At 39.5% G+C, this 23,437-nt stretch overlaps 2 protein-coding genes across 2 annotated transcripts in view; one reads left to right on the forward strand and one right to left on the reverse strand.

Annotated features, from left to right (window-relative positions):
- cnot6l (CCR4-NOT transcription complex, subunit 6-like) overlaps positions 1 to 9,807 on the forward strand; it is a 25,644-nt gene extending 15,837 nt beyond the window's left edge. Inside the window, exons 10-13 of the mRNA XM_050050887.1 lie at positions 2,134 to 2,361; positions 2,536 to 2,747; positions 5,296 to 5,513; positions 9,325 to 9,807. Coding sequence (XP_049906844.1) covers positions 2,134 to 2,361; positions 2,536 to 2,747; positions 5,296 to 5,513; positions 9,325 to 9,361 — 695 coding nt within the window. The 3' untranslated portion in view covers positions 9,362 to 9,807. The remainder of the gene's footprint in view (positions 1 to 2,133; positions 2,362 to 2,535; positions 2,748 to 5,295; positions 5,514 to 9,324) is intronic.
- A 2,704-nt stretch (positions 9,808 to 12,511) lies between these two features.
- On the reverse strand, positions 12,512 to 17,163 carry LOC126394202 (C-X-C motif chemokine 13). Its single transcript, XM_050050895.1, has 4 exons — positions 17,021 to 17,163; positions 15,868 to 15,985; positions 13,980 to 14,060; positions 12,512 to 13,126 (listed from the first exon to the last, which is right to left on the reverse strand). The coding sequence occupies exons 1-4, from the start codon at positions 17,085 to 17,087 to the stop codon at positions 13,072 to 13,074; spliced, it is 321 nt and encodes a 106-aa protein (XP_049906852.1). The 5' UTR covers positions 17,088 to 17,163; the 3' UTR covers positions 12,512 to 13,071.
- Between the last annotated feature and the right edge of the window lie 6,274 nt (positions 17,164 to 23,437).

A 23,437-nucleotide genomic window follows, 5' to 3' on the forward strand; every position in this document is an offset into this window, starting at 1 on the left:
TCCCATGACCCTCTACCACTGTGCCAAATTTCACATGGATTGACCAAGTCAGTGAGGAGAAAAACATGGAACAGACTCACAGACAGAGTTTTGGTCATTATATAGTAAGAATATATAGTAAGATGAGTAAAAGTTTACCTGCAGTAATTTCTTTTTGCCACAAGGTGTCACTACTGACTTTATTTAGAAAGTTAGTCTGTTACATATAAGTTAGTGTAGAGAGTATTTCTGATCCTGCTCAGGTAGCATCTGTTTCATGAGTCTGTTCTGTTGTGGTTTAAACTTTGTACATGATTAGTGTTTATTAATTTATTAAACTTTGCAGTGACTGACATGCAGGACGGTATCGCTCCATGTTTTTAATACCAGGGACTGTTTGTGTACAGTATAACTTCCCTGTTTGTGGTTTATTTCTTTTTCACTCACTTCCTGTAATTCCGTCTCTTCCCTCTTATTCTTTTATTTTAGTGTCTCAGCACTTCAGATGTTTCTAAAGTTGCATCAGCGCTCTGTGTTTTTCTGTGACCAGAAGTCAACTGTGTTGAGGTTTCATTTGGGAGTTTTGTGGGGATTAACTGTCCCTTTTCAGTCTTTATAAAGTTTTTTTATTGTATATGAAGCTGAGGTAAGCAGTTTAATTTTGGCATTATTGGGCAAAATCCCATAATAAACTACATATTGTGATTCAAGAGGACTGAGAGAAAACTAGACATCTGCACCTCCTCTTAGCTGCTTTCAGACTTTAGAGAATCTAAAGGGCCTTTCCACTGTCACTTTTGGTTGCACCGAGTCAAGCCATGCTGCGCCACTTTGCGTTTCCATTATCACTTTAGACACACTGTGCCACGACGAACTGCACCAAAGACCTTTTCCAGAGTAGGTCCAAAAGCTGGGCTGCCCGCCCTCAAGCAGGTCATGGTGATGTCTCGCCAACCTGTGTCTGTTGTCTCTGTGTTCAGCTCTCAGTACGTCTGTAGCTTCTAACTGAATCACTGTGGTTTGGAGTTTAGTTTCTTTCCTGCGTCCTGTTTTTACTTTAGATATCTGCTTTATTTCACGGTTTATGTTCACCATCAGAAGTTGTGGGAAAATGCTGTTAAAAAAACTCAACATTTCCTTATTTTGCTGCTTCACAATAAAAACAAACAACAAAATAACGGGGGACCTTTTTTACGAAGAATGTAAAGTAAATGAAATGCGTTTATCACTGAATTGTGGAACTTTGTTAGTGGCTTTTCTTCTTTAAAGGCAAGTCTCATAATACAGCAGGGAGGAAGACTAAAAGCAGAAACAGTGAGATGTTGATGACCCTGCTATATTGGAAATGTAAATCCCTGCTGTGCTGGACTGACGGCCTAAACCAAGCCAAGCCAGCCCATGACTGTTGAAAAGGGATAAAGGCCATGATGGGAGACTTTGGCTAATCAGGGGTCATTTTAGAGAAAGGGCGTTCCTATTTGCAGATGCACATGCTGAAAACCTGATTTAATGGCAGACAGTACTGCAGAGAAGGTTTCTATTCCAGCATTGGCAGTAACTGGCTACACTGCAAAGCAACCCAAAAAAGGGAGACAGATGCTGTTGCTGCTGCTGGCCACATGCCTGCTGCGACACCCTCCGCTGGGGGGTTTGCCATGGTCGAAAACAAAGCCACTACAGCCACCGACCAAAGATCAGTCCTCCAACCTGCTGCCTGCTCTCTTACTAGAGAAGCGGTCCACAGTGGTGGGGAATGGGATGGACAGACTGTGGGATGGCTAGTCGCTAATTCTTCTCTCTTTTTTTGGTCTGATAAGCAGAGAGAAAGCAGGGCGAGAGTGAATGAGCTGTGTGAAACTTTACAGTGAAATAGGATTAAATAATTCAATGTTTGGGAAACACTGGGTCACTATATGAAGTGAGTGCATATGCCCATGGTCGTCTGGCGGGAGGGGCTTAGGACAGAGAGGGGAGAGCTGCAGGAGGAGGCTGTATTTTCAAATTCTGTTGAGTTTGTTGCCTTTTCCAGATTTCTACTTTAATGCTTTGACATATTTATAATCCCTTTTGAGATTTCTCTCATCTCACCTAAACATTATTTTGCATTAGCTGCGGATCTGTTTCATAATCCAGTTTCCTCTTCTCTGTCTTCAGGCATGAAGCCAACACAGGAGAGGCAGCTGATCCTGGTGGCCAACGCCCACATGCACTGGGACCCTGAGTACTCGGACGTCAAGTTGATTCAAACCATGATGTTCCTGTCGGAGCTGAAGAGCATCGCTGAGAGGGCCTCGGGCTCCATGGCGACCGGTTCGCCGACCTCCGACCCGTCCTCCATCCCCATCGTCCTGTGTGCTGACCTCAACTCGCTGCCCGACTCCGGTAGGACTGTCTCACTTTTCAGGGACTTTGTTTTAGTCTCGCACTCAATCACTTAGTCTTCTTTAATTTATGTTGCTGCAAATGTAGTTTCGTATTGTTTTATAAAATGAGAGGGATATTCTGGATTCATGCGCCGAGCTTGAGGATAAACATTTCACCTTCTGTATTATCCAGGTGTGGTGGAATACCTGAGCAACGGAGGAGTGGCCGAGAACCACAAGGACTTCAAGGAGTTACGCTACAATGAATGTCTGACCAACTTCAGCTGCAACGGCAAGAATGGCAAGAATGGCAACTCAGATGGGAGCATCACACACAGCTTCCAGCTGAAGAGCGCCTACGACAGCAATCTAATGCCTTACACCAACTACACATATGACTTTAAGGTAAGAACCTCTTAACCTCTCTCTGTTTCTGTTCTCTTCAAGTCCGCAGTGCATTTCACGTAACTTGTACATTGTGATCACAAAGTTCTTTAGGTGTGCTTTGCTCTTAGCCATTGTATTTAGCCCTCTAGATCACATGCTATTGCAATGGGACGTCTTTCCATTAGGCAACATAATGGACGGTCACACAGCACAGGCTCAGTGAGTGCAAACACGAAACTAGCTGATGTGATACAGTATTTTCGATATGGCAGGTTCACATGCAGTATGTGGAATGTTTAATATCACTATGACTGTTTTTGTGATGGGAGATCCCAGTGAGAATGGAAAACCATGAATGTTATCGCGTCTGTAGAGGGTTCGAAACAACAGAGCACAACTGTTCTACGCTTTTTTACAGATGCGTTGGTGGTAAAGCACATGTCAGTATTTGTTTTGATAAGTCTTGTGGTCTCTGCTCTGGTTTCTAGTGAGTCATGCAGGCAGTTTTTCCTCCTTTTTTTTGTACGTCAGAAGTCATTGATTTCCCTTTTCACACACTCTTAACACGCACACGTCTCACAAAAACATTGAGCTTATCTCTGTGATACAGATCCTGAAGATATATTTTTTGGCACCTTTCAGAACAACTAAAGAATCCCTGTGTTGTGTAGAAGTTCATTTTTCTTTGCAGTATCTTATGTTACTGTCTTTAGATGCATCTTCACTGAGTTTCTGTTTATTTCAGTACATAATTAATTATTAGAAAATTAAAATGAAAAATGAATGATAAGAGAGGCAGAATAAATTAGCTTTCACCAACCAAAGTGTTTTTATGGACTTCGGGTTTTTTTGGTTTGGAAACAGTCAACTTTTGCGTCATGAAGCAATTTTATCTGTGCGTAGATTAAAATGACTTTGCAGGCAAGTGGATGACCTTTTAGGTTTGAGAGGTTTTTCCTTCTCGAAAACATCAACCCTTCCCATATGCAAAATATTCTCTTTTTTTCCCCCAAAACTGTCCATTTTCGATAATAAATATGTAGTTGTTGAAAACTTTTAAGTCCAGCTGCTAGACTCAGTCACTTCTCAGTGCATGTGTTTATTTGGCCAAAGGAGATCATTTATAGCATTTATTTTTCTGAAACTAAAATCTAGTCATAAAAACTGAGTATGTCGGATTTTTTTTTGCAAGATTTCTTTAAGAAAAGTACTGAAGAAGGCAAATTGAAGCATCTATCCCACCTGTGACCTTTTATTTTGGAATCATTCCATAAGATAAAGAATCACATCAGATGACACGAAGAGTTTCCCAACAGGAGTGACATTAGGGTAGGGTGGATGGAAAGATTAATACCATTCTCATCTCTGTATGCTAGAAAGTGACGCTACAGCCAGGAAGAGGTTAGCTTAGCTTAGCATGAAGACTGGAAACAGGGGACACTTCTTGCCTGTAAAATCTGCATAAGAGCACCTCTAAAGGTCACACATTAACATGTTATATCTTGCTTGTTTAATAAATACTATTAGAATTGCCGCCTTGTGGTTGTATGCCTCTGAGATCAATACTTGAAAATATGGATGTTGCTGCAAGGAAGCTACAAATTGTAAAACATAGATGCTTTACACGCATCTTCAACCCAGAGCTAAACAATCAGCACAGTTTCAAGGAGTCACCACTTCAGTATCTGACCAAATGTCTCCCCTTCTGTCCCTGAGATATGACATTGAATAATGGCCAGAAACTTTTTTTTTTTTTTTTTTTCAGAACATCATAATGTCTCAGTCAAGCTGACCTTTGACCTTTTGGATATAAAATGTCATCACTGAATCCTATTAGATTATTTATGTGACGTTTTGTCATAAATAGCATGTTAATTTTTGAGTTGACGTTTGTGCCATTTTGTCTCCGACCCGGAGACATAAAACATTACGTGTTGAAACGGCAAATCACTTGGGTTTGCGTGCCAGGCTAGCTTTTTACCCTTGTTTCCAGTCTTTGTTCTAAGCTAACAGTCTCCTGGCTACAGCTTCATGTTTACCATTCATAAATCTAAGTGGTGGGGCGCCCACTAGCTCACGCCATGGAGCAGGTGCCTCATATACAAGGGCTGTGTCCTTTCCACAGCGGCTGCAGGTTCGGGTTCCAAACCACGACTCTTTGCTACACATCATTCACGCTACAGCTGTCCCATCAGATAAAGGCAATATAGCCCCAAGAGATACCTTAAAAAAATCTGAGTGGTATCAATCTTACCGTCTAATTCTCAGCGACATATGCAAATAAACGCATATGTAACTAAGTCAAAGAGACACTTGTCAGGCCTCAAAAACCCACGTTTCAATCTAAGGTTTTAGTCCCAGGTCAAACTTTTCCTTCAGGACAACATATAAGAATGCATTTGGAAAGTTTACCATATTGTGTTTGCATTAAAGGCACTGTGAAATACAAAAAAAGTCTTGTCTGATAAAGAACGAAGTCTTAAGTCCCAGTTTATGGACACATTTCCTTCATAACTCATATTAAAGTTGGGTGACCACCTCTGAATTGATATCTTTGTGTCTGCAGGGCGTTATCGACTACATCTTCTTCTCCAAGACCCACATGAGTGTCCTGGGCCTGCTGGGACCGCTGGACAGCCAGTGGCTCATCGACAACAACATCACCGGCTGCCCCCACCCCCACGTCCCCTCGGACCACTTCTCCCTGCTGGCCCAGCTGGAGCTGCACCCTCCCCCGCCCCACTCGCTCAACCCCCTCAACGGGCTGCACCTGCCAGTCCACAGGTAGTGGAGCCAGAGAGAGCCCCGCCAACCTTCAAAACACTGTCCTTCCCTCCCCCCCCTCCAGCTTTATACAGGACCCTGTACAGTTTACCAATCATGATAAAACTCAGACACCATCCGACCTTCCAACCCTGAGACACACCTTCCCCAAAAGGAGTGAAGTATTCGCCCGTTTGTTGCTCCTTTTTGTGTTTTTGCACACTGTAAATGTTTGTTTTATTACATTTTTTCTCCCCTTGAAAAGGCTTGATACCAAATGTTGGGCTTGGGATGAGGTTGCTATGGTAACCCCCAATGTCAGTTTCTGTTTTTTCTTCTCTTTTTTTTGCCTTACATATGATCAGAACCGCTTGTAGATTCTGCTCCTACAACAACAAACCTAATACTATCAACGTTTTAGTGATAAACTACACGTCAGCAGATTAGCTGAATTAATTCGGGTTTCTTTTGACATTTTCAAACAGCTGTGAAATAATCTTTATAGAGTAAAAACACAACATAATATTAATGCTGCACCACAACATTTACGTTGTGTTACAGTCGCACTCCCAAATAAACTGACAGGTGTTTTAATGAAAGGAGTAACACTACAAGGAACGTTTACAAGGATGTGAAAGGTTTGTTTACATCAGATATTATTGTAAATGCACGTCTATATTTTCAATTAGGATCAGCCGAAAAACAACAAAATAAAAAAAGTTCAATTAAATAAGGAGGAAATACCTACAATTTTTAATGTGAGAAAGTACCAAGTGGGCGTTTTTAAAAGTAATGTAACGACATGATAACACTAAATTGTGTTTCAAATGGGAACTAGAATATAAAATCATCTCGTGTCACAGCTGGCGGTGAATCACTACGCACTGCTAATACTGAAGAAACTTTTTCTGGATCACATTTTCATATAATTTGGGATTAGGCTGCCTAAACAGGATGTCAGCTGACGCATTCTTTTTGCCAGGTAGCAAATCTCAACCTGAAAGACGCCTCACGTCGCTGCATGAATGCTACTGAGCTGCTGCATTCGCCTCTACGATTTTTTCTTCCATAATCCCAGTCTCGTACCTCTTCTTGGTCATGGCTAAATATTTTGCAGAGGTGTCGTGCTCACTGTAGTTTAAAAGATGCAACTTGTAATTTTCCTGCAGCACAATGAAGTTGTAAAACAATCAGTTCAGGCCAAATGAGAGCTAAAATCCTAAATATTAATAAGCATCACAGCCAAATAAGCCCCCTGCTCTTTGACTTGCTTTGAAAAAAAAAACACAAACTAAATATATATTTGTTGTTTGTTCATTGAACAACAATGCGCTTTATACTTTTAGCTTTTGAAGTTGTGCTTTCAAACACCTTAGGTCTTAAAAGAGTTTTGTCCCGTTTTCCCTTCACCTGACTGGCCAAAGAATCTCCCCAGAATGAGTGACTTATGATCTGTCGATCATAAGATCAGAGATAAAAACTTCCTGAGAAGAATCCGCCAATGATTCGTGACCAGGAGCCGAATGTATTTACCAAATGCTCACTATAAAATCAGTTGTTGGAGCCTCTTAATGCCAGATTCCTGTGGACTTTGTATATTTGTGTCAGATGATTAGAACTAATAGCCCTTTATGTAAGTTGTAACTCAGGGCTATGCTATGCATCCAGCAGTACCTCTCAAACCGAAGACTCTCGGAGTCGCGTCGTAAGAGCAAAACCAAACAGGAAGCTATTGGTTTGAAAATCCTTTATAAAGCACAGGTAATGTATGTACGTACATACATATATGTTGTTGTTGTTGTTGTAGAAGTCCCACGTCTTGGTGATTTTTAAAAAAAATAAAACTGCTGCTGCTGCACTTTTTCTCCATTCCCAAAAAGAGTAACTTGGGAAGTTTAAATTAGTGAAATTTTTGAGTTGTCAGGAGGTGCGAAAAGTGTTCAGATTAATTTGGTTCAGACACTTTTTAAATACATTTTGTTTAATTGTAAGACTCAAGTATCAATGATGGGATAAATGACTGCAGGGGAAGGACTGGGTGTCAAAACTGACTGCACTTCACTGTGTCTGCTGCACTTGCTGGCCTGGTTACGATACTTTTCTACACACACATGCAGGAGAGTCTTGCTTCCCATAAGAAACGCCGCCACACTATGTCACAGTTACACGTAACATCCAAAAGCTGAAGGCTTGGCTGGTGCAAGTCATGGAAAATGAGAACTGGGCAAGTTTTCCCTTTGTATCCAGCATCAAATATGTTGAGTTAATTTGCCTCACTTGACATTGCACGTCCTTCGATGCGACTGTTGCGCATCGCAATGTTGATGCTGAAAGGATGCATCGTGCAGCCCGAAATTGATGTATATCAATGGCTCATTTATGGTAAACATATTCTCTGTTAAGTTATGGGAAGGTTATCCCCGGATGATTACAGTAACAATTAACTGCATTACAAACCACAAAATTCCATGAGTTTCCCATAACTATTAATGATTTTTACCAAGTCCATGACTTTTTTAGGGCTAGAAAATGAGATTGTGAAATTCCCAGACTTTTCCAGGTATTCCATGATTGTGGGAACCCTGTAAAAAAACAATATCACTCGGAGTCAAAAATTGGCAAAACTTTAAGGTAAATCAGGAACAATCTGATGGAAGAATTAGCAAAAAACAAACAAAAAAAAAAAACACTCCATAGTTGATGCAACGGACACATTTAGACTGGTACAAAATAAAATAATGAGGTTTGACACCCAGCCCTTCCTCTGCAGGGGGACTACAGCTGCCTGCACATGCACTCACAGTGTTTAACATATCTGGCACATTTCACACTGTGGTGTCGAGTAAATCCTGACGTTTTAAGATTAAATTAGTTAAATTAGTCGAAGCATTTGCTTTGTTCAGTATTTGACAAGAAAAGCCATAATTTTCGGGATAAATGGTGTCAGCACAACACGGCACCCTGTAACCTCAGCTTTAAACTGCAGTCAGATCAGTGTAACCGGCCTGGACGGGCAGCATCTGCTTTGCTTCATTTGCACATGATTTGGCGCTAACGCATACACCTCCAGTTCTGGTGGAGTTGATGAAGTCTGTCTTTGTGAGCATTCTGAGGCCTATACTTCACTCCTAAACTCACCTCACTGGGTTTTCTGATTTTGTACAACAAGCTGTACATAAATTAAATTTGCCTTTGATGACGGGGCGTCTTTCACATCTGTGAGGGGAATGTACCATTCTCCGATTACGGGGCGTATTTTTTCTCACAAATCAAAGATGTACCTGGTGTTGTACTTTTTTTCTTTGCCCGGTGCACTAAGATCTCATATGTGAATACCACCTCCACCTGTCTCTGATACTCTTGTGGAGACAAAACTGGTCTCTGTCCAACTTTGTTTTTGAACTACGGGCATTTTCTGTCTCTGACGAACATGCAGTCTTTCAATTGGTACTTTGTACAATTCAGTATTACCAAGTTTTTGAGAAAAAAAGATAAATGTTCTAGGTTAAAAAGCAGTTTGTCTTGATGGCTTTTATTTCGTCAGTGCACATCTTAAGTGACCGCCCAAAGCTCCTCACGCTCTGAGATGATGCTTAATCAAAATTACTTTGGTTTCTGCCTCTTTCTACTCGATGTTTTCCCAAAAAAATGTTTTTCCAGATCCCTTTCACACCCTTTCACCCCACATCCACAGCCACTTCTTCCACATTTTTCATAATATCCACCTTTCATTACCTATAAGCATTTGCCCTGTTAATTTTGTCTCTGTAGAGCGCACCTTGCATACTTTTTCTACAAACAACGTGCCTAGTTTGTACAATTTCTCCAACAGCAGCACTGCCCATGAGACCAAGACGCTCAGAGATTAACCCAGCGCCATCATCCAGCCATCCATTCATCCATCCATCAATTCATCCCTCCAGTCCTTCCTGAACCAACTCCTGGGGATGAAATCACAAGGAATCATTGCTCACCTCAGACTGGTTTCTGTTTTTTTTGTTTGTTTGTTTGTTTGTTTGTTTTTTTAAATCAAACAGCTCTTTTGTATCCATAACATCAAGGACAAATCATTTCTGCCAGATATCTAAGATGCACACTCTCACTTGTTATTGCAGTTTTTCTCTGCAAAGAGTTTGCTGTAAACTTCACAGGATTATCACGACGATCATCGCATGTGATTTCTGAATGTAAAAATCCTGTTGTTGAATATCTGGCCATGGTTTATTTTTTTAAGTTAATTCAGGCTGATTTTACAAATACGCTACATGAGATTTTTGGTGGCATGAGGATTATCTGTTAAAGCATTTAGCATTCGGATGAAGGGTTTGTTGTTTTTTTTATCAGCTTTTACATGTCAAATTTGACGCCTCCAATTAGGCCAGGCCGCTGCGTCCAAACTGGGAAACATGAACTTAAAGGATGCTGCATAAATGTTTTATTCTCAGTGTATTAACCTGTAAATTATACTGTGGAATATGAATTCAGAAACACACCAAATAAGTGTGATAAAAATGAGGTGATGCACATTTGAGCAGAGTCGATACAACCTTTAAAATGCATGGTGTGTCATCAAAATTCATGTAAATCATCTTTGTTAAATTACAAAACTAAACAGGTTAATTCACTGTTTAAATTGTTGGAATGAGGCCATTAGAAAACAAAAGATTTGGACTATAAAGGGGAACGTCAGCATCTTCAGTGTCAAAACACCTTGAAAAGTCTTCGCCATCACTTTATTTGACAGTTAAGAAAACAACTTTCTTTGACTGTCCTTCCTTCAAATTTACAATTGCCACCTGTCGATTCCAGGAGTGATCAGAAAAAGGAATGCAAGGCTGTTTTTTCTTTAAACAAACTATTTCCTTGGAGCATTCTTAGGAAAAGTATTTTAAAGTTGCTGCCTTTCAGCAACATACAGCAAATTTTATTCATGTGAAGCCACCAGCAGTCACCAACGACGGTGCTACATTATTTCTCGAGGATTTTTAAAGAGCTCCACTCAAACCTGTTCTATGTAACAACAGAGTTAAGTTTCTGTTATCAGATTCATGACAAGCAGCTCTTCACCAGATTGGTTTTCAGTCCAACCAGCCTCCGCCGCAGACAAGAGGAAGCTCTGTGAGGGTTTGGTTGGAAGGAAAACTTGCAGCTTTGTGGTGGAGAGCTGCCAAACTTAGACGAAGCAGGTTGTGGAAGCCAAAGTGTGCGTCGTGTCTGACAAGTAAATGTCAAGAACTGCACAACTGCAGCGACACAAGTTACTGTTCGCCTGCGAGGACGAGTGGAAGTTTGTCTAACGTAGGTGGCAGTGCTGACTTTGTGGTTTTCCTCTGACAAAAAAATACAGATCTATCCTTTGTAGAAGTTCTCCTTACTTTTGTTTTGAAAATTAAAGCTGCACACTGCAGATGGAAAGTCAAGATTTGTCTCTTAAGTCATGAAGGCCCAGTGGAAACTGAATCCCCCAGAAAAAAACTTAAAATCAGTGAAAGGCACCAAATTACCTCATTAGTTTCTTTCTTACAAGATATATCACAACCTTACTAAAACTGGTGACATATATAGAACTTAGAAATAAGAATATCTGCAGCACCTTTCATCAATTTTGGATGAAGATCTCCTGCTCTAATTTGGGGAATTTTTATGCTTTCATAAACTTTAAAAGATTACATTCTCCTCTGTGAATTGACACATTTCTTTTTAAATGATAATAAACGTATTATTTATGTTGCACTTTTCTCAACGGAAAACCCTGATCGTACACATAAGGTTAAGTTTTCCTGTTTGGAGGAGTACTACTACTTATAAAAGTTTTAAAAAATAACCCTGATTATGCAATAGGGATGTCATCAGGGTTTATCCAAGCTTGTGATTAGAGACTTGAAATATTTAACAGAGATGCGTAGGATTTGAAAGGAGAACGAATTTAGAGAGCAGTATGGAAACTTTAGGATGCAGTGTTTTTGCAGTTTGACCCAAACTAGGAACTGAAATTCAGGATGTCTAAGACTTCGCTGCTGAGATTGTGACCATCCTTTTTGTGAAATCACTGGAGTACGTAGACTGTTTGCCAAAGTCGTAAAGTGTTTTGCAAGGAAAAGACAAAGACAAACAATGCAAATAAAAACATAATGTGACATATTGGCTTTTTTCAGACTGCAGGCAAATCAGATTTTCTCTTAAACCAGATCTTTAAGACAGACTGTTCATACTGTTATCTGCAAGTGATCGGATCAGATTTGTGTGTCCAGATATCAGTAACCTATCTGCATGGGTTATTGTGGTCACAACGTAGGCATCAGTACTATGTAGGTACTGATGCTGTAGGTACGTAGGTCACTAACAAGGAAGCATGAGAAATGGAGGTCCATTATTTGGCCCTCCGAGCAATCACACAGTCAAGTTGCGGTGCAGAACTCTTCCATAGTGCTATGCAAGAAGCAAATTGGATTCTGCTCAGCACTTCCTTCACTCTGGATTTGATGTTGCGTTGCGAGTGAAGCAAGAGACACTTTGAAATCTGATTTGAGCACCCGGGCTTTGACGCATCTGTAAAAACCTGATTGGAATTGCATTTCAGACAATCTGATATGTAGTTTAGATTGGATTTGCTGTCCAGACTATCAAAAATCAATCTGGATATTCTAAAAAACAGAAATGGGCTGGCAGTCTGAACACGGCCTTTTTCAGGAATTATAAAATTAGATCCCCAAAAAGCTGACATTTGGGTTACAGCGGAGGTTTTCATTCAAAAAAAAAAAAGTGATGGTCAAACATTTTGTGAACCTCACTGGCTCCTGGGGGAAGCCACTTCTTTTGTCTCAACATATTGACATGACTGGAGGACCTCTACAAAGGCTACAGCTGTATTTAGTATGTAAAGCTGTTACACCTCAGTTGAAACCAAACATGCTCAACAGCACTTGTATCATCTCTCCACACACAGCCCCGACTCTCTCCACCTCCTGTAGGCAATAAACATGTCATTTTTTTGAAAGATTCTTTGTGTCTATGATTTTTATTCGTCATGAGAAGACAAGTCATGGATTCAACATGAACATGTCAAAGGTTACAGCATTATCCCAAATATAATCGAGGCATTTGATTTACATTACAGAGTCAAAGTTACAGGACAGCACCTTCTATTTGTTCTTATTAAAATTGAATTGAATTCACAGTATAGATTTGTGGGCTCTGACACTAATATGGCAACATAAACACATTTAAAACATTTTTATTTCAGAGTCTGAGTATCCATGCAGCAATAATGAATTCCCTGATAACACATTATATACTTAAAACAGCACAGATAAAGTCTATGACAACAAGAGTCAGTACTTCAGGCATATGAGGAAGCACTAAAACAGCATTATTGTGCTAATATTCACATTTTATCAACATCTAAAACTTAAAAAAAAAGCCCAATGCATCAAAGAAAACTTCAACTTAAGATGCTGAATTGTATAAAATTTGATTACAAACATAGTTTTTAAAGCTGGACAGCATCTCCTGCAGTCATTCACAGTTTGATGAATTTAAATGAAGCCACTGATATGTCAAAACGTGCCACAAAATGTGATCAGTTAGTTGTGGAGGCAGCAGTGGATGGCTTGGCAGTTGAGTTCTGGTTTTTACTGTAATCGAAACAAGACAAGAAAAATTGATTATAGATAGAGCAAGTAACAGTTACATCATAAAACAATACAAGACACAGTAACTCAGTGTTGCATGGTGGTCAAGGATGACATGATAATGACCGAGCGGATACAGTACTATAAGATTCTAGTAAAGTTTTTAGAACTATTACCACAATTACTGATGACAAAGACAGGAGGAAGCCCTTCCTTTGACACAATGAAATACCAGTAAATACACACTGTCGGAGAAGATAATGACTTTTTTGTTTGTATTTGTTTTCAAGGACAGAAAATTAGAAAACAGAAGCTTCTCCATGTCAAATACAACAGTGATAAAAGATAAAAGTGCCTCCAAATTGATATTATAAAGTTCTGTGTTCTGTGGCGATCAGCATTGATGTGGTGGTTCACTTTTACACTGTGATCTGTAGCCTATAGTTTGGCTTTAGCTTCTAACTATCTTTGTCTTTTTAACCTGTTGTTGCTGCTGAGTCAGTTTGACATCCTGGATATATCCTTCAAACACAGACTGTAGACCCCTCTGTCTGCTTCTCTCTGGAATCACTGTTTCGTTTCTACAAAAATATGATACTATTTCTTCAGGGAGTGCAGTTAGTTACAGTGTGGGCTCCATGCTAGCTTGACCGACCATCACAAAGGGGTGGGGCTTAGCGAAAGGTCAGTTGGTTGTGTCTGACTTACAGTCTAAAATGTGAAGACAATCGATTTATAATGATATAAAAAAATCCAGGTATTTTAAACTGACCTTATTTTGGTTTTATAGAATTGATTAAAATCATGTTGATGTACAAGAACGCAATCACTGATAGAAGTAAAAGCAAATCGTTACCTTTGCAAACGCTTGAGCAGGTTGTTGACCCACTCTGCGTTGGGCTTGACACAAACACGAGAGTCGTTCTTCCTGGTGACTCTGTGGAAAAAGACGGGTTACATTTTGTATTTCTAATAAGAGTAAAGAAGCTGTCACACTGGACTCAATGTATGAGGGAAACCTTCACAGTAGAGTGATGGTAAAGTTAAACATTTTCCAGGTAGTGTTCAGATGCTGCTCCCATTCAGAGAGTTACGTTTCAGTTAAACAGAATTGAAACCTGTAGTATTTTTACTGAAGTGATACAATACTACAGTTGTGTATTTTGAAATACTAGTCGATGACTTGTGTTTTTTCCAATTTGTGCAACTTTGTTCTTCTACTTCACTACTTTCACTTTTGCTCTGAGTGCAGATGTATTCGTCAACCATTAAACGTCTGTGTGCAAATTCAAGTTGCGTCACTGCTTTGATGACAAACCAGAGCAGGGGTAGGAAGTACATTAGATTTACTGAAATGCTGCACTTGAAGGAATAGTACAACTTTATGGGAGATGCACTTATTTTGGGATGCAATTTGCTTAGCTTAGCATAAAGACTGGAAGCATGGGGAAACAGCTAGCCTGGCCCTCTCCCAAGTTAAAAAATAAATGAGAAAAAATAAAATGAATGTGCTCTAGAGGTGCTGGTGGTCGTATTTTTGAATTGTGGAGACCGCTAAGCTAGCTGTCTCCCCCTTAGATGTATAACATTAACTAGATACTAGACCCCAAGATGGCGCCTATTCAGCCCTGTGGAATTACTTGCAGGGTGGCATACACCAAAAGTTTCTAGCTTCCGGGTTTACAGTATGTGACCCACTGAATATGCGTAGCAGTGTTTCTCCCACTAGCCCCGCCCACAATCAGCTAATCCAATTTACATTGTGATGACATCACAGATTTTAAAATCACTTTTCTCATCTCAAGAAAGTTTTATGAATATGAAACCTCCATGGATCAAAAATTGATCATAGAAAGAGTCATAATTGACCTTGTTTGCAATTTGAGGTGTCTTGTCAACAGTTTTACAGATGTATCTTTTGCAGTGGTGGTCTACGGAGAAAATACTTTTTGAGGTGTGGGGGATTTTTTTCACTGCAGTAACACGAGGGGCCAATGGAAAAAAATGGAGGCAAAGCTGAGCTACTTCCTGAGGCCCTGGTGTCCCCCTGCTTCCAGTCTTTATGCTAAGCTAACTACCCAGATGCTCTAATTCTATGGCTGTTGCACAGACATGACTAATTTATGTCAGGAAAGCAACCGAGCATATTTCCTAAAATGTTAGAATATTGCTGCAAGTATAATTTAAAGGTATTCATACTTAGTAGTTATATAATACTTATGCTTCACTACATTTCAGAGGGAAACATTGTACTTTTTACTGCACTACATCAGATACAGTCACTTTGCAGATTAGCATTTTACACATAAAATATATAAGCTTAAAAGATATAATGCATTTTGTAGATTAAACATCAACAGTATGTAAAATTGCTCCATCTCATGCAAAATATAGCACCAACAGGGTGTTGCACTTTCACTGTCAGTACTTTAAGTAAAGTATATTTTGCTGATATTACTTTAGGTTGGTAAAACTTTGAGTATCAGTGTTTTACTTGTAACTGAGTATTTTTACACTGTGTTATTGCTACTGAGTAATTTTCTACTACTGGTATATTTAGCTACTATTACTGTACTTTTTAAGTACATTGGGAAGGCTAAGTTTTTTCTAACAGTGGATTTTGTTTTTTTACATACTTTACTTTAGAATGAATCCTCTCTTAGCTCTACTCATATCATGATATAATGACATAATAACTAATGACAGCAGCTGTAACAAAAACAGAATCAATCTTGACTACTCACACGACTTCAATCCGGCGACAGTATCCAGTGATAGGAAACACCTCAATTTTCTTGATGATCCGGACAGGAACGACATTAGAGGTCGTCCCTGCGCATTGGCACCTGCCTGCCTGACGAGCTGTGGAAAAATTAAATTAAAAAAAAGCTTAACTATTTAATTCATTTATTAATTCAATCTGTAGTGATTAAAAATCAGTCTGACTTTGTTAAGCCTCAAAATGACAACAAATTTTACTCCTGAGAAAACCCTGGAAATGAGAATGAACTGAACTCAAGGTACATCCGGTCAGTAGCTTTTTCTGGATCTTTCAACCACATCTCCCTGTCTTCCTGAGATGACTGAGTTTGCTCAGTTTCCATGGAAACTATGAAAAGTGTAAACCTTGATTCTTGTGATAACAGGTGGTCTTACATGAGCAAACTCTGTCACCTGAGAAAGACTGCGAGATGTGGTTAAAAGCTCCAGAAAAAAGCAAGTAAGTGGATCTTGAGTTATGAAACTACTGTTTCCAAGATCAAAAATGAACTTTGACACTTAACATAACTATTTACTTTCACATGTAAAACTAAAAGTTTAATCAATCGTTTATCAGTGCAAGTTGCAGTGTTTTTGATTAAAAAATAAAATAAAATGATATAAAAAAGTAGTGCTGTGTCTTGCGCTTTACGACAGAATAATGAAAAGTATAAAACCAGGTAAATTAAAATAAGAATTAATTCAATGTTAAAAAAATTGAACAATACTTTTAAACCCAGTGAATACGAACAACATGGGACAATTATTAAAGAAAAATAAAATGTGTTGATAAATTGCCTGCCTACTGCAAATATAAGAATGAATATGTACAAAATCTGATGTTAGGGCAACATAAACAGAAGTTACAGCAAAACATTGTTTTGTTTACTTTAATTATTTGATGTTAGAGTAACAAAAACATTAGACTAACACCAAGTGCCTAAAGATATTAAGACAAGTAAAATATAACAATATGCAGATGACACCTTACTGTTTGATTAACTCCAGTTGCACAAATTTTAAAGAATACTATACTAAACTGAGAGCATGTAATCCGAAAAAACAAGAGGTGATATTAAAAAATCCTACCTAATCATGTCATTAACAGTTTTAAATAAAAAATGGAAAATCTCTCACCTTGCAGAGAGGCAATGCAGCAGCAGAGAGTCAGAGCGACCAGGAGGAGCAGTGGTTTAGTCGTCATCTCGGCGGTTGTTTTGATCTTCCAGCACCAATGAGGATGTGAGAGTGATGAGAGTGGAGTAGAGTCTGGACTTATAAAGCGGCAAATAAGGAAGTGTGCGTAGGAAGCACGGTGCACTTTTCCTGTCCTGACACGTCAAAAATGTAAAAATGTGGTATCTTGAATTTTTAGGGGGGGGTTTCTGCTCTGAATGAGCTCCGAGTTTCTTTCTGAGGGTCTATTTTTACTGATCTATCAACCAGACTTCACAACACATCACTGTAAAATAAAACTGAATGACTCTTCATGCACTCACTATTTTGTCTGCACATTTATTGGGTACCATTGCCGCACTGACACCATGTGGGATTGGAGGTATGCCAGTTACAAGTATTCAAGCCAGTAGACATGCCTCAAAAAATGTCAATAATTATAATTTTGTTTTTAAGCGTTGTATAATAGACTTTAGGTGATAAAAGATATATTTGTTCGCCTTTAAAATATTTTTACATATTATCCCAGTGATGTTGATTGGTTTTCCGCTCATTTGAGTGGGTGTGTTTTTTGATAATTGGTACTGTTAAACTTGTGTTTTGTGTTATAATGACAGATATATTTGTGTATATTGAAACTCTATCTGGAAATTAAACAACTAAAATCCCCAAAATCACAGACTGTACATGTATGCACAAAACATTATACAAGGGTCGCATCTTGAGTTAATCTTCTACCAGCAGTCTGCAGGGACCACCGTGCTGTGCTGCTGACATCGCCGCCTTTGCACACAGAGAGCTTGGGATGACAGCAGGCAGGGCCAGTAGGTGTAAGATCTGCACAGAGCACCAAAACAAAAACACAGACACATCACCAAGAGTTATACAATAACATCCAAAACACATGTATCACCATTTGTGGTTTCTGTGACGTGAGATATACTTTCTAAAGAAGTAAAGTCTTGCAATATCACTGTTTCTGTGATTTCAACATGCAGTTGTTATTCATAATGTATTATTGTCAGGGATTAGGGTGTCTCCTCCAGACACATTTGTAGTGATGCAGGACATGTGTCCGAACATCTAGAAATAAAAATTTCCATTATCAATCAACACTTGGATTTTTTTTTTTCTGAAATAATATTGTTAATGCAGCAAAAGCTACAGAGTGCCTAAATTCAAGCAACTTGTCCTCCAACTAAACGATAAAATTGGCTGTCAGTGCCTTCCAACGAGTAAAGGACAGTTATGAAAATGACTCAAGGGTGAAACTAACTGCCTAATGTAAAAGAAAGATCATGGACATGGTAAAGTAAGTAAGTAAGTAAATTTTATTTATATAGCACTTCTCACAGAGAGGACTCACAAAGTGCTTCACAAGATAAAATACAAAAAATACAATAACAGAAACAATGCAAAATACACAAAAACAAATAAAAAGTAAAGTGCAGCGAAATACAGAGATGATACAATGGACAATTAATTAATGGAACGCCTAAACAGATGTGTTTTTAACTGCTTTTTAAAAATGTCCACGGAAGAGGCCGCTCTCAGCTCATGAGGTAGTGCATTCCACCATTTCGGTGCAACAGCCTTAAAGGCTCTATCACCTTTCGTCTTTAATCTTGTGTGAGGGACAGTAAGTAGGTGGCCTTCAGCGGACCGCAGTGACCTGACAGGACAGTGAAAGGACACCAGATCCGTCAAGTATGCAGGTGCTTGACCATGGAGGGCTCTGTAAGTGATGGTTAGAATCTTGTGCTGGATCCTGAAATTAACAGGGAGCCAGTGCAGGGATGCCAGGACTGGAGTGATGTGAGTGAACTTATGAGATCTGGACAGAAGCCTGGCGGCAGCGTTCTGGACTAGTTGGAGGCGGTCTAATGAAGTTTTATTGAGACAGGTGAAAAGAGAATTACAGTAATCCAGACGTGAGGAAATAAAAGCATGGATGATCATTTCTAGCTCGGAATAAGTTAACATGGATCTGAGTTTGGAAATGTTTTTGAGGTGGAAAAAGCAGGAGCGAGTGACAGTTTTGATGTGGTCATCGAAGAGCATGGCCTGATCAAATGTGACCCCAAGGTTTCTCAACTTGGGGCGCACAAATGAAACTAACACTGACTGCTGGTAGGAGATGATAGGATGCCAACAACGGCCTCTCATGTCAAAGTCACATGTAAGGAAAATGTAAAGTCCTTATAAGTGTTTGACCAAATAACCAGTGCTGTCGATAAGACAGTGTGTATCAGCCAACTGCTTAGCTTTTTGTGGTTGAGTGTGGCAAAACAACAATTACTGGATGAGATGGGCCATGTTTAGATAAAAGGTCACGTGCCCAATCAACCCGGTCTCACGCCGAAGTCGATGAAATACAGTGCTTAGGCAGTGACTTGCGGTGTCAAACGCTGACGAAAAAAAAGCCATCAGCATGATACCCACCCAGTCGCCATGATAGTTAAACGGTGCTTGGTGGCATCAGGGGGAAACGCAATGTGACAAGAACGAAAGTTAAGGCAACAAAAGTCTGCATAGGGTGGGACAAACACCGACTTTCATCTGAGAGAGCAATGTTTGCGTACTGGAAGGTTATAAAGCCAAACCCTGTTCTTTTTCCCTAAACCCAACCACGTGCGTTAGTTGTTGAAGGAAAAAAAAAGTCAATTTGCGGCGTTGTACTGACATTTATTTTGAAAGCGACTGTATGCAGCTTTAATGTTTCCTTTTGAAAGAAGACAATGCATGTAACAGGCAGAACGTGACACGCCGTCCCAGAACGGCAACAACCCCCCCCCCGGATACCTTTCACGTCGTACCTGAATGTGGAAAGTCCATGACGAGGTGATGAGGTTGGAGTGAGAATGGGTTGGCCCAATAGACACAGGTCCCAGACAATCCCGACAGATGGCGGCTTAATTGCCATCCCAGGCGGACTTTGTATGGGACGTCCAGATATTTTAAACCCACCAGCGTGCTCACTGTTCTACTATAAAAATGGGAATTTCAGTGTATTCTAACCATGAACTATCTTCTCTTTTAAATTTGGTTCATCAGTTCAGGTAAGAATGACACCATTTTTATTGAGTTGTATCAAAAAACAGCGCTTAAATGTAAACTTGGAATAATATATAAATTTAATCCAGCATAAAAACATCCTGATGGCAGTAGACTTTGCATACAAAGATGCCAGATCTAGTCCTGTTTGCCGAGAACAGTACACAGATGGTGTTGTCAAAAATAATGATTTATCAATACATATCCATTGTGAATGTCTGAAACAGTTTCAATATTCATTTTCCGACAGTGATTCTGCTGATCTTGGCTACTACTAACAGAAATAAAAGTCTCTGTCATCATGTTATAGCCTTCTTATATTCATCATTTAATAAAAATTTTGAACTCGTACTAAAAATGGCATTAAATATCAATATTTTTCAAGGTATTGTGTTGAAGTTCCAGTTGTGACAACACTACACAGATAAAAGAAATAAACCAGACCAGAACGAAGTGCAGCCACAAGAGGGTGGTGTATTGCATCTTGCAGGTGGTTTAAAGTTTTAAGACTGAACTGGATTTTATGTGTCTGATTGTCTTGTAGCAGATTTATATAAATATCCTGCTCTACAAGCTAATTTTTGAATGAATAATCCCACTGACTGAGTCTGACAATGTCTTAAAGAGGGTGCACATTTTGCTGGAGGGCCACTGAACTGAAGTGCCGCTGCAAACAGTCAGGCAGAGAAAAAAAATCACAGCTATTTTAATTTTGTCAAGACACAGTGTCAGCACACGTCAGGAAAGCTCTAAAAACCGCAACTATTGCATGAATTATAAATCCAAAACAGACCGAAGGAAATTCTGGGACAGACAAAGTGTAGTTGCAGCAGTGTGGGATTAACCCGGGCCAGAATCAGGAACAGAGAGTCTTGCAAGGATACTGGAGAGTACAAAGAACCAAACTCTGGCAGAGCTGTACTTCTGTATTTGCCTAACTGATGTCCACCACATCCTTTTCTGGTAAGTAATTAATTGAGGGGACTCTTTCCCTCCCCCTAGCACGCCCCAAAATTAGACTGAAGTTCCCGTTCATGAAAATAAGATGTATATTCTTGGATTCAATTTGGGTAAACTAAGTCATGTACAGTAAACACTGAACTCAGCTGTGATCAAGTTGGGGACTGCCAAACAATCACGCGGTGCTTCTACCGGGTCAAGAGACGACACTGAAAGTTTGAGGTTGAACTTTACACGCATGTTTCTTATTTAATTATATTTCATGTTAATCCACTTAAAAGTGAATATAGTCACTGTGACATCACGCTAACAACAACAATCACTTTCGAGTAGCCAGTGATTTAAATTGCGGAGATATTTGAAGATCGGCAAACTGTTGGTTTTTTTTGTCATTTTCAGCCACAACTGTAACATTTAAAGATATAGTAAACACTTTTCTGCTGTGCTTATTTTATGTGCTGTGTTGCTGCTTTGATAAACCAAATGTACTGACACTGAATTTAATTTTTTTTTTATATATCAGTTTAAGTGTACACTGCATTTAGGAATTTTTTATCACTTTACCTTACACACTAAGTATTTGAGGCGCTTAAAATGCTTAAACGCGTAAAGGCAAGATAATTTTTTGCCCAATTCTGTGACTGTACTGTTTATAAAGGACGGCGAGGTGGAATAACAGTGTGAAACTCCTGCCTTGAGCAGGCAGTGTTAAAGGAGGGCTTCAGTTCCCCATTGGAAATCGCAGTCTTACAGCAAGGCAATGTGGTGAAAATATTCTAAATATAGCGTACATAAACTAATACTTATTTTTTTGGTGGGCCTTTATTTGGTGGCTCAAAACAAACCAACTGAGGCAGAGATTGCTCAATGCTGTTTCATGATGATGATGCGGAGGTTTCCCCTTTAAGTTGTTGTTAACCAACACTGTGATTCAATCTATTATAAGGGGTGTTCTGGAGGTCCATGTTCTTAATGTAAGAATTTTTAAGTATATATTGTTTCAGATGTAATCATTGGAAGTAGAGGCCAACAAGACATATGGGGACACAGAGGACAAAAGGAAACAGAAACTCTCTCCAGCACAGGCAGTAAAATAGGCAAGTGCAAAATGAGTTGCCGTCTATAGGGGAAAAGATCCAGTTTGAAACACGGTGCCCGTGGGGACCAGTGATCTCATTCTGGCTTTTGTCTGACATACGACCCCAGATTATTGACTATGACAGGGGAAATATACAGAACCACCTCATGATTGTTCAAGGGTTTTTTGGGGGGTGTTTTTCCTTAACCAAACTGTGGTTCAGAGGACAAAGGGTGTCACGCTATACAGATAAAGCCCTTTGAGGATAATTTGTAGTTTTGGGGGGGGCTACATAAATAAAATTGATGTAACTATAAAATGGCCTTGATGAATAATTTGCTTTGATTGGTCATTCATGTGCACAATATAATTATCTTATTCCCTACATTTAGTAATTTATGCCCTTGAATGACTTTAATCATCTCCCAGAAGAACTTTTTATTTTATTTTAGATATGAGCACATTTTATTTTAATCTCAGACTGAGATATGTGGGTTTATATTTTGGGTTTTGGCTCACTTGGAAATTCCTTGGTGAAAGTATATTGCTGCAATCATCAAGAGAGAAGTATGGGGAGGAAGTTGAAATAATATGTAAAGTTAAGTAGCGAGAGCATAAGATATCCATTTGAAGAAGCGATATTATGTCATACACGGTTATTTGAGGGAATGACATTTTGAATTTGAAGAAATATGCTATAGGCTCTCGAAGGATCACTGCTCTGTTGCTTCAAGTCAGAGGTCAATTAAGGCAGTGACTGTGATAGGTTTTCAATGTAGTGAGTCCCAAGGACACACAGGAGATCATTTGAGACCCAATAAAATGTATGTTTTTATGAAGTTTTGTAACCAAGTTCCGGAACAAAGACCACACCTCGATCTCATCTATTTCTGCACTAAAAATATTTAAGCACACCTTATCTGTTTCCCTCCCTGTTATCTCTTCCTTTTCTCTCTCTATCCACAGAATACAGGAATCACCACGGGGCTCTATCTGTAATAGAGCTGGCGAAAAGATGACACCCCCACTTTGTCCCCCCGCCCTCCCCCCTTCAGTCTACACCAGACCGCCATTGCACTCCACCGTCCAGCTGTCTGGAACCCTGATTTCTCTCATCATCTCCCCCACCCCACCTTTGTTCCTTCCCCATCCCTACATCCCCTCCATCCCTTGACCTTCATCCCTTCATCCAACATCTCTCAACCCTCATTCCAAATCCCACATTGCTTGATCGCCTTCCCTTCAGCCAGCATCCCTTGACGCTCATTTTAAATCCCTCGACCCTA

The sequence above is a fragment of the Epinephelus moara genome, chromosome 8 (genome assembly GCF_006386435.1).
Source record: "Epinephelus moara isolate mb chromosome 8, YSFRI_EMoa_1.0, whole genome shotgun sequence".
Taxonomy (NCBI): domain Eukaryota; kingdom Metazoa; phylum Chordata; class Actinopteri; order Perciformes; family Serranidae; genus Epinephelus; species Epinephelus moara.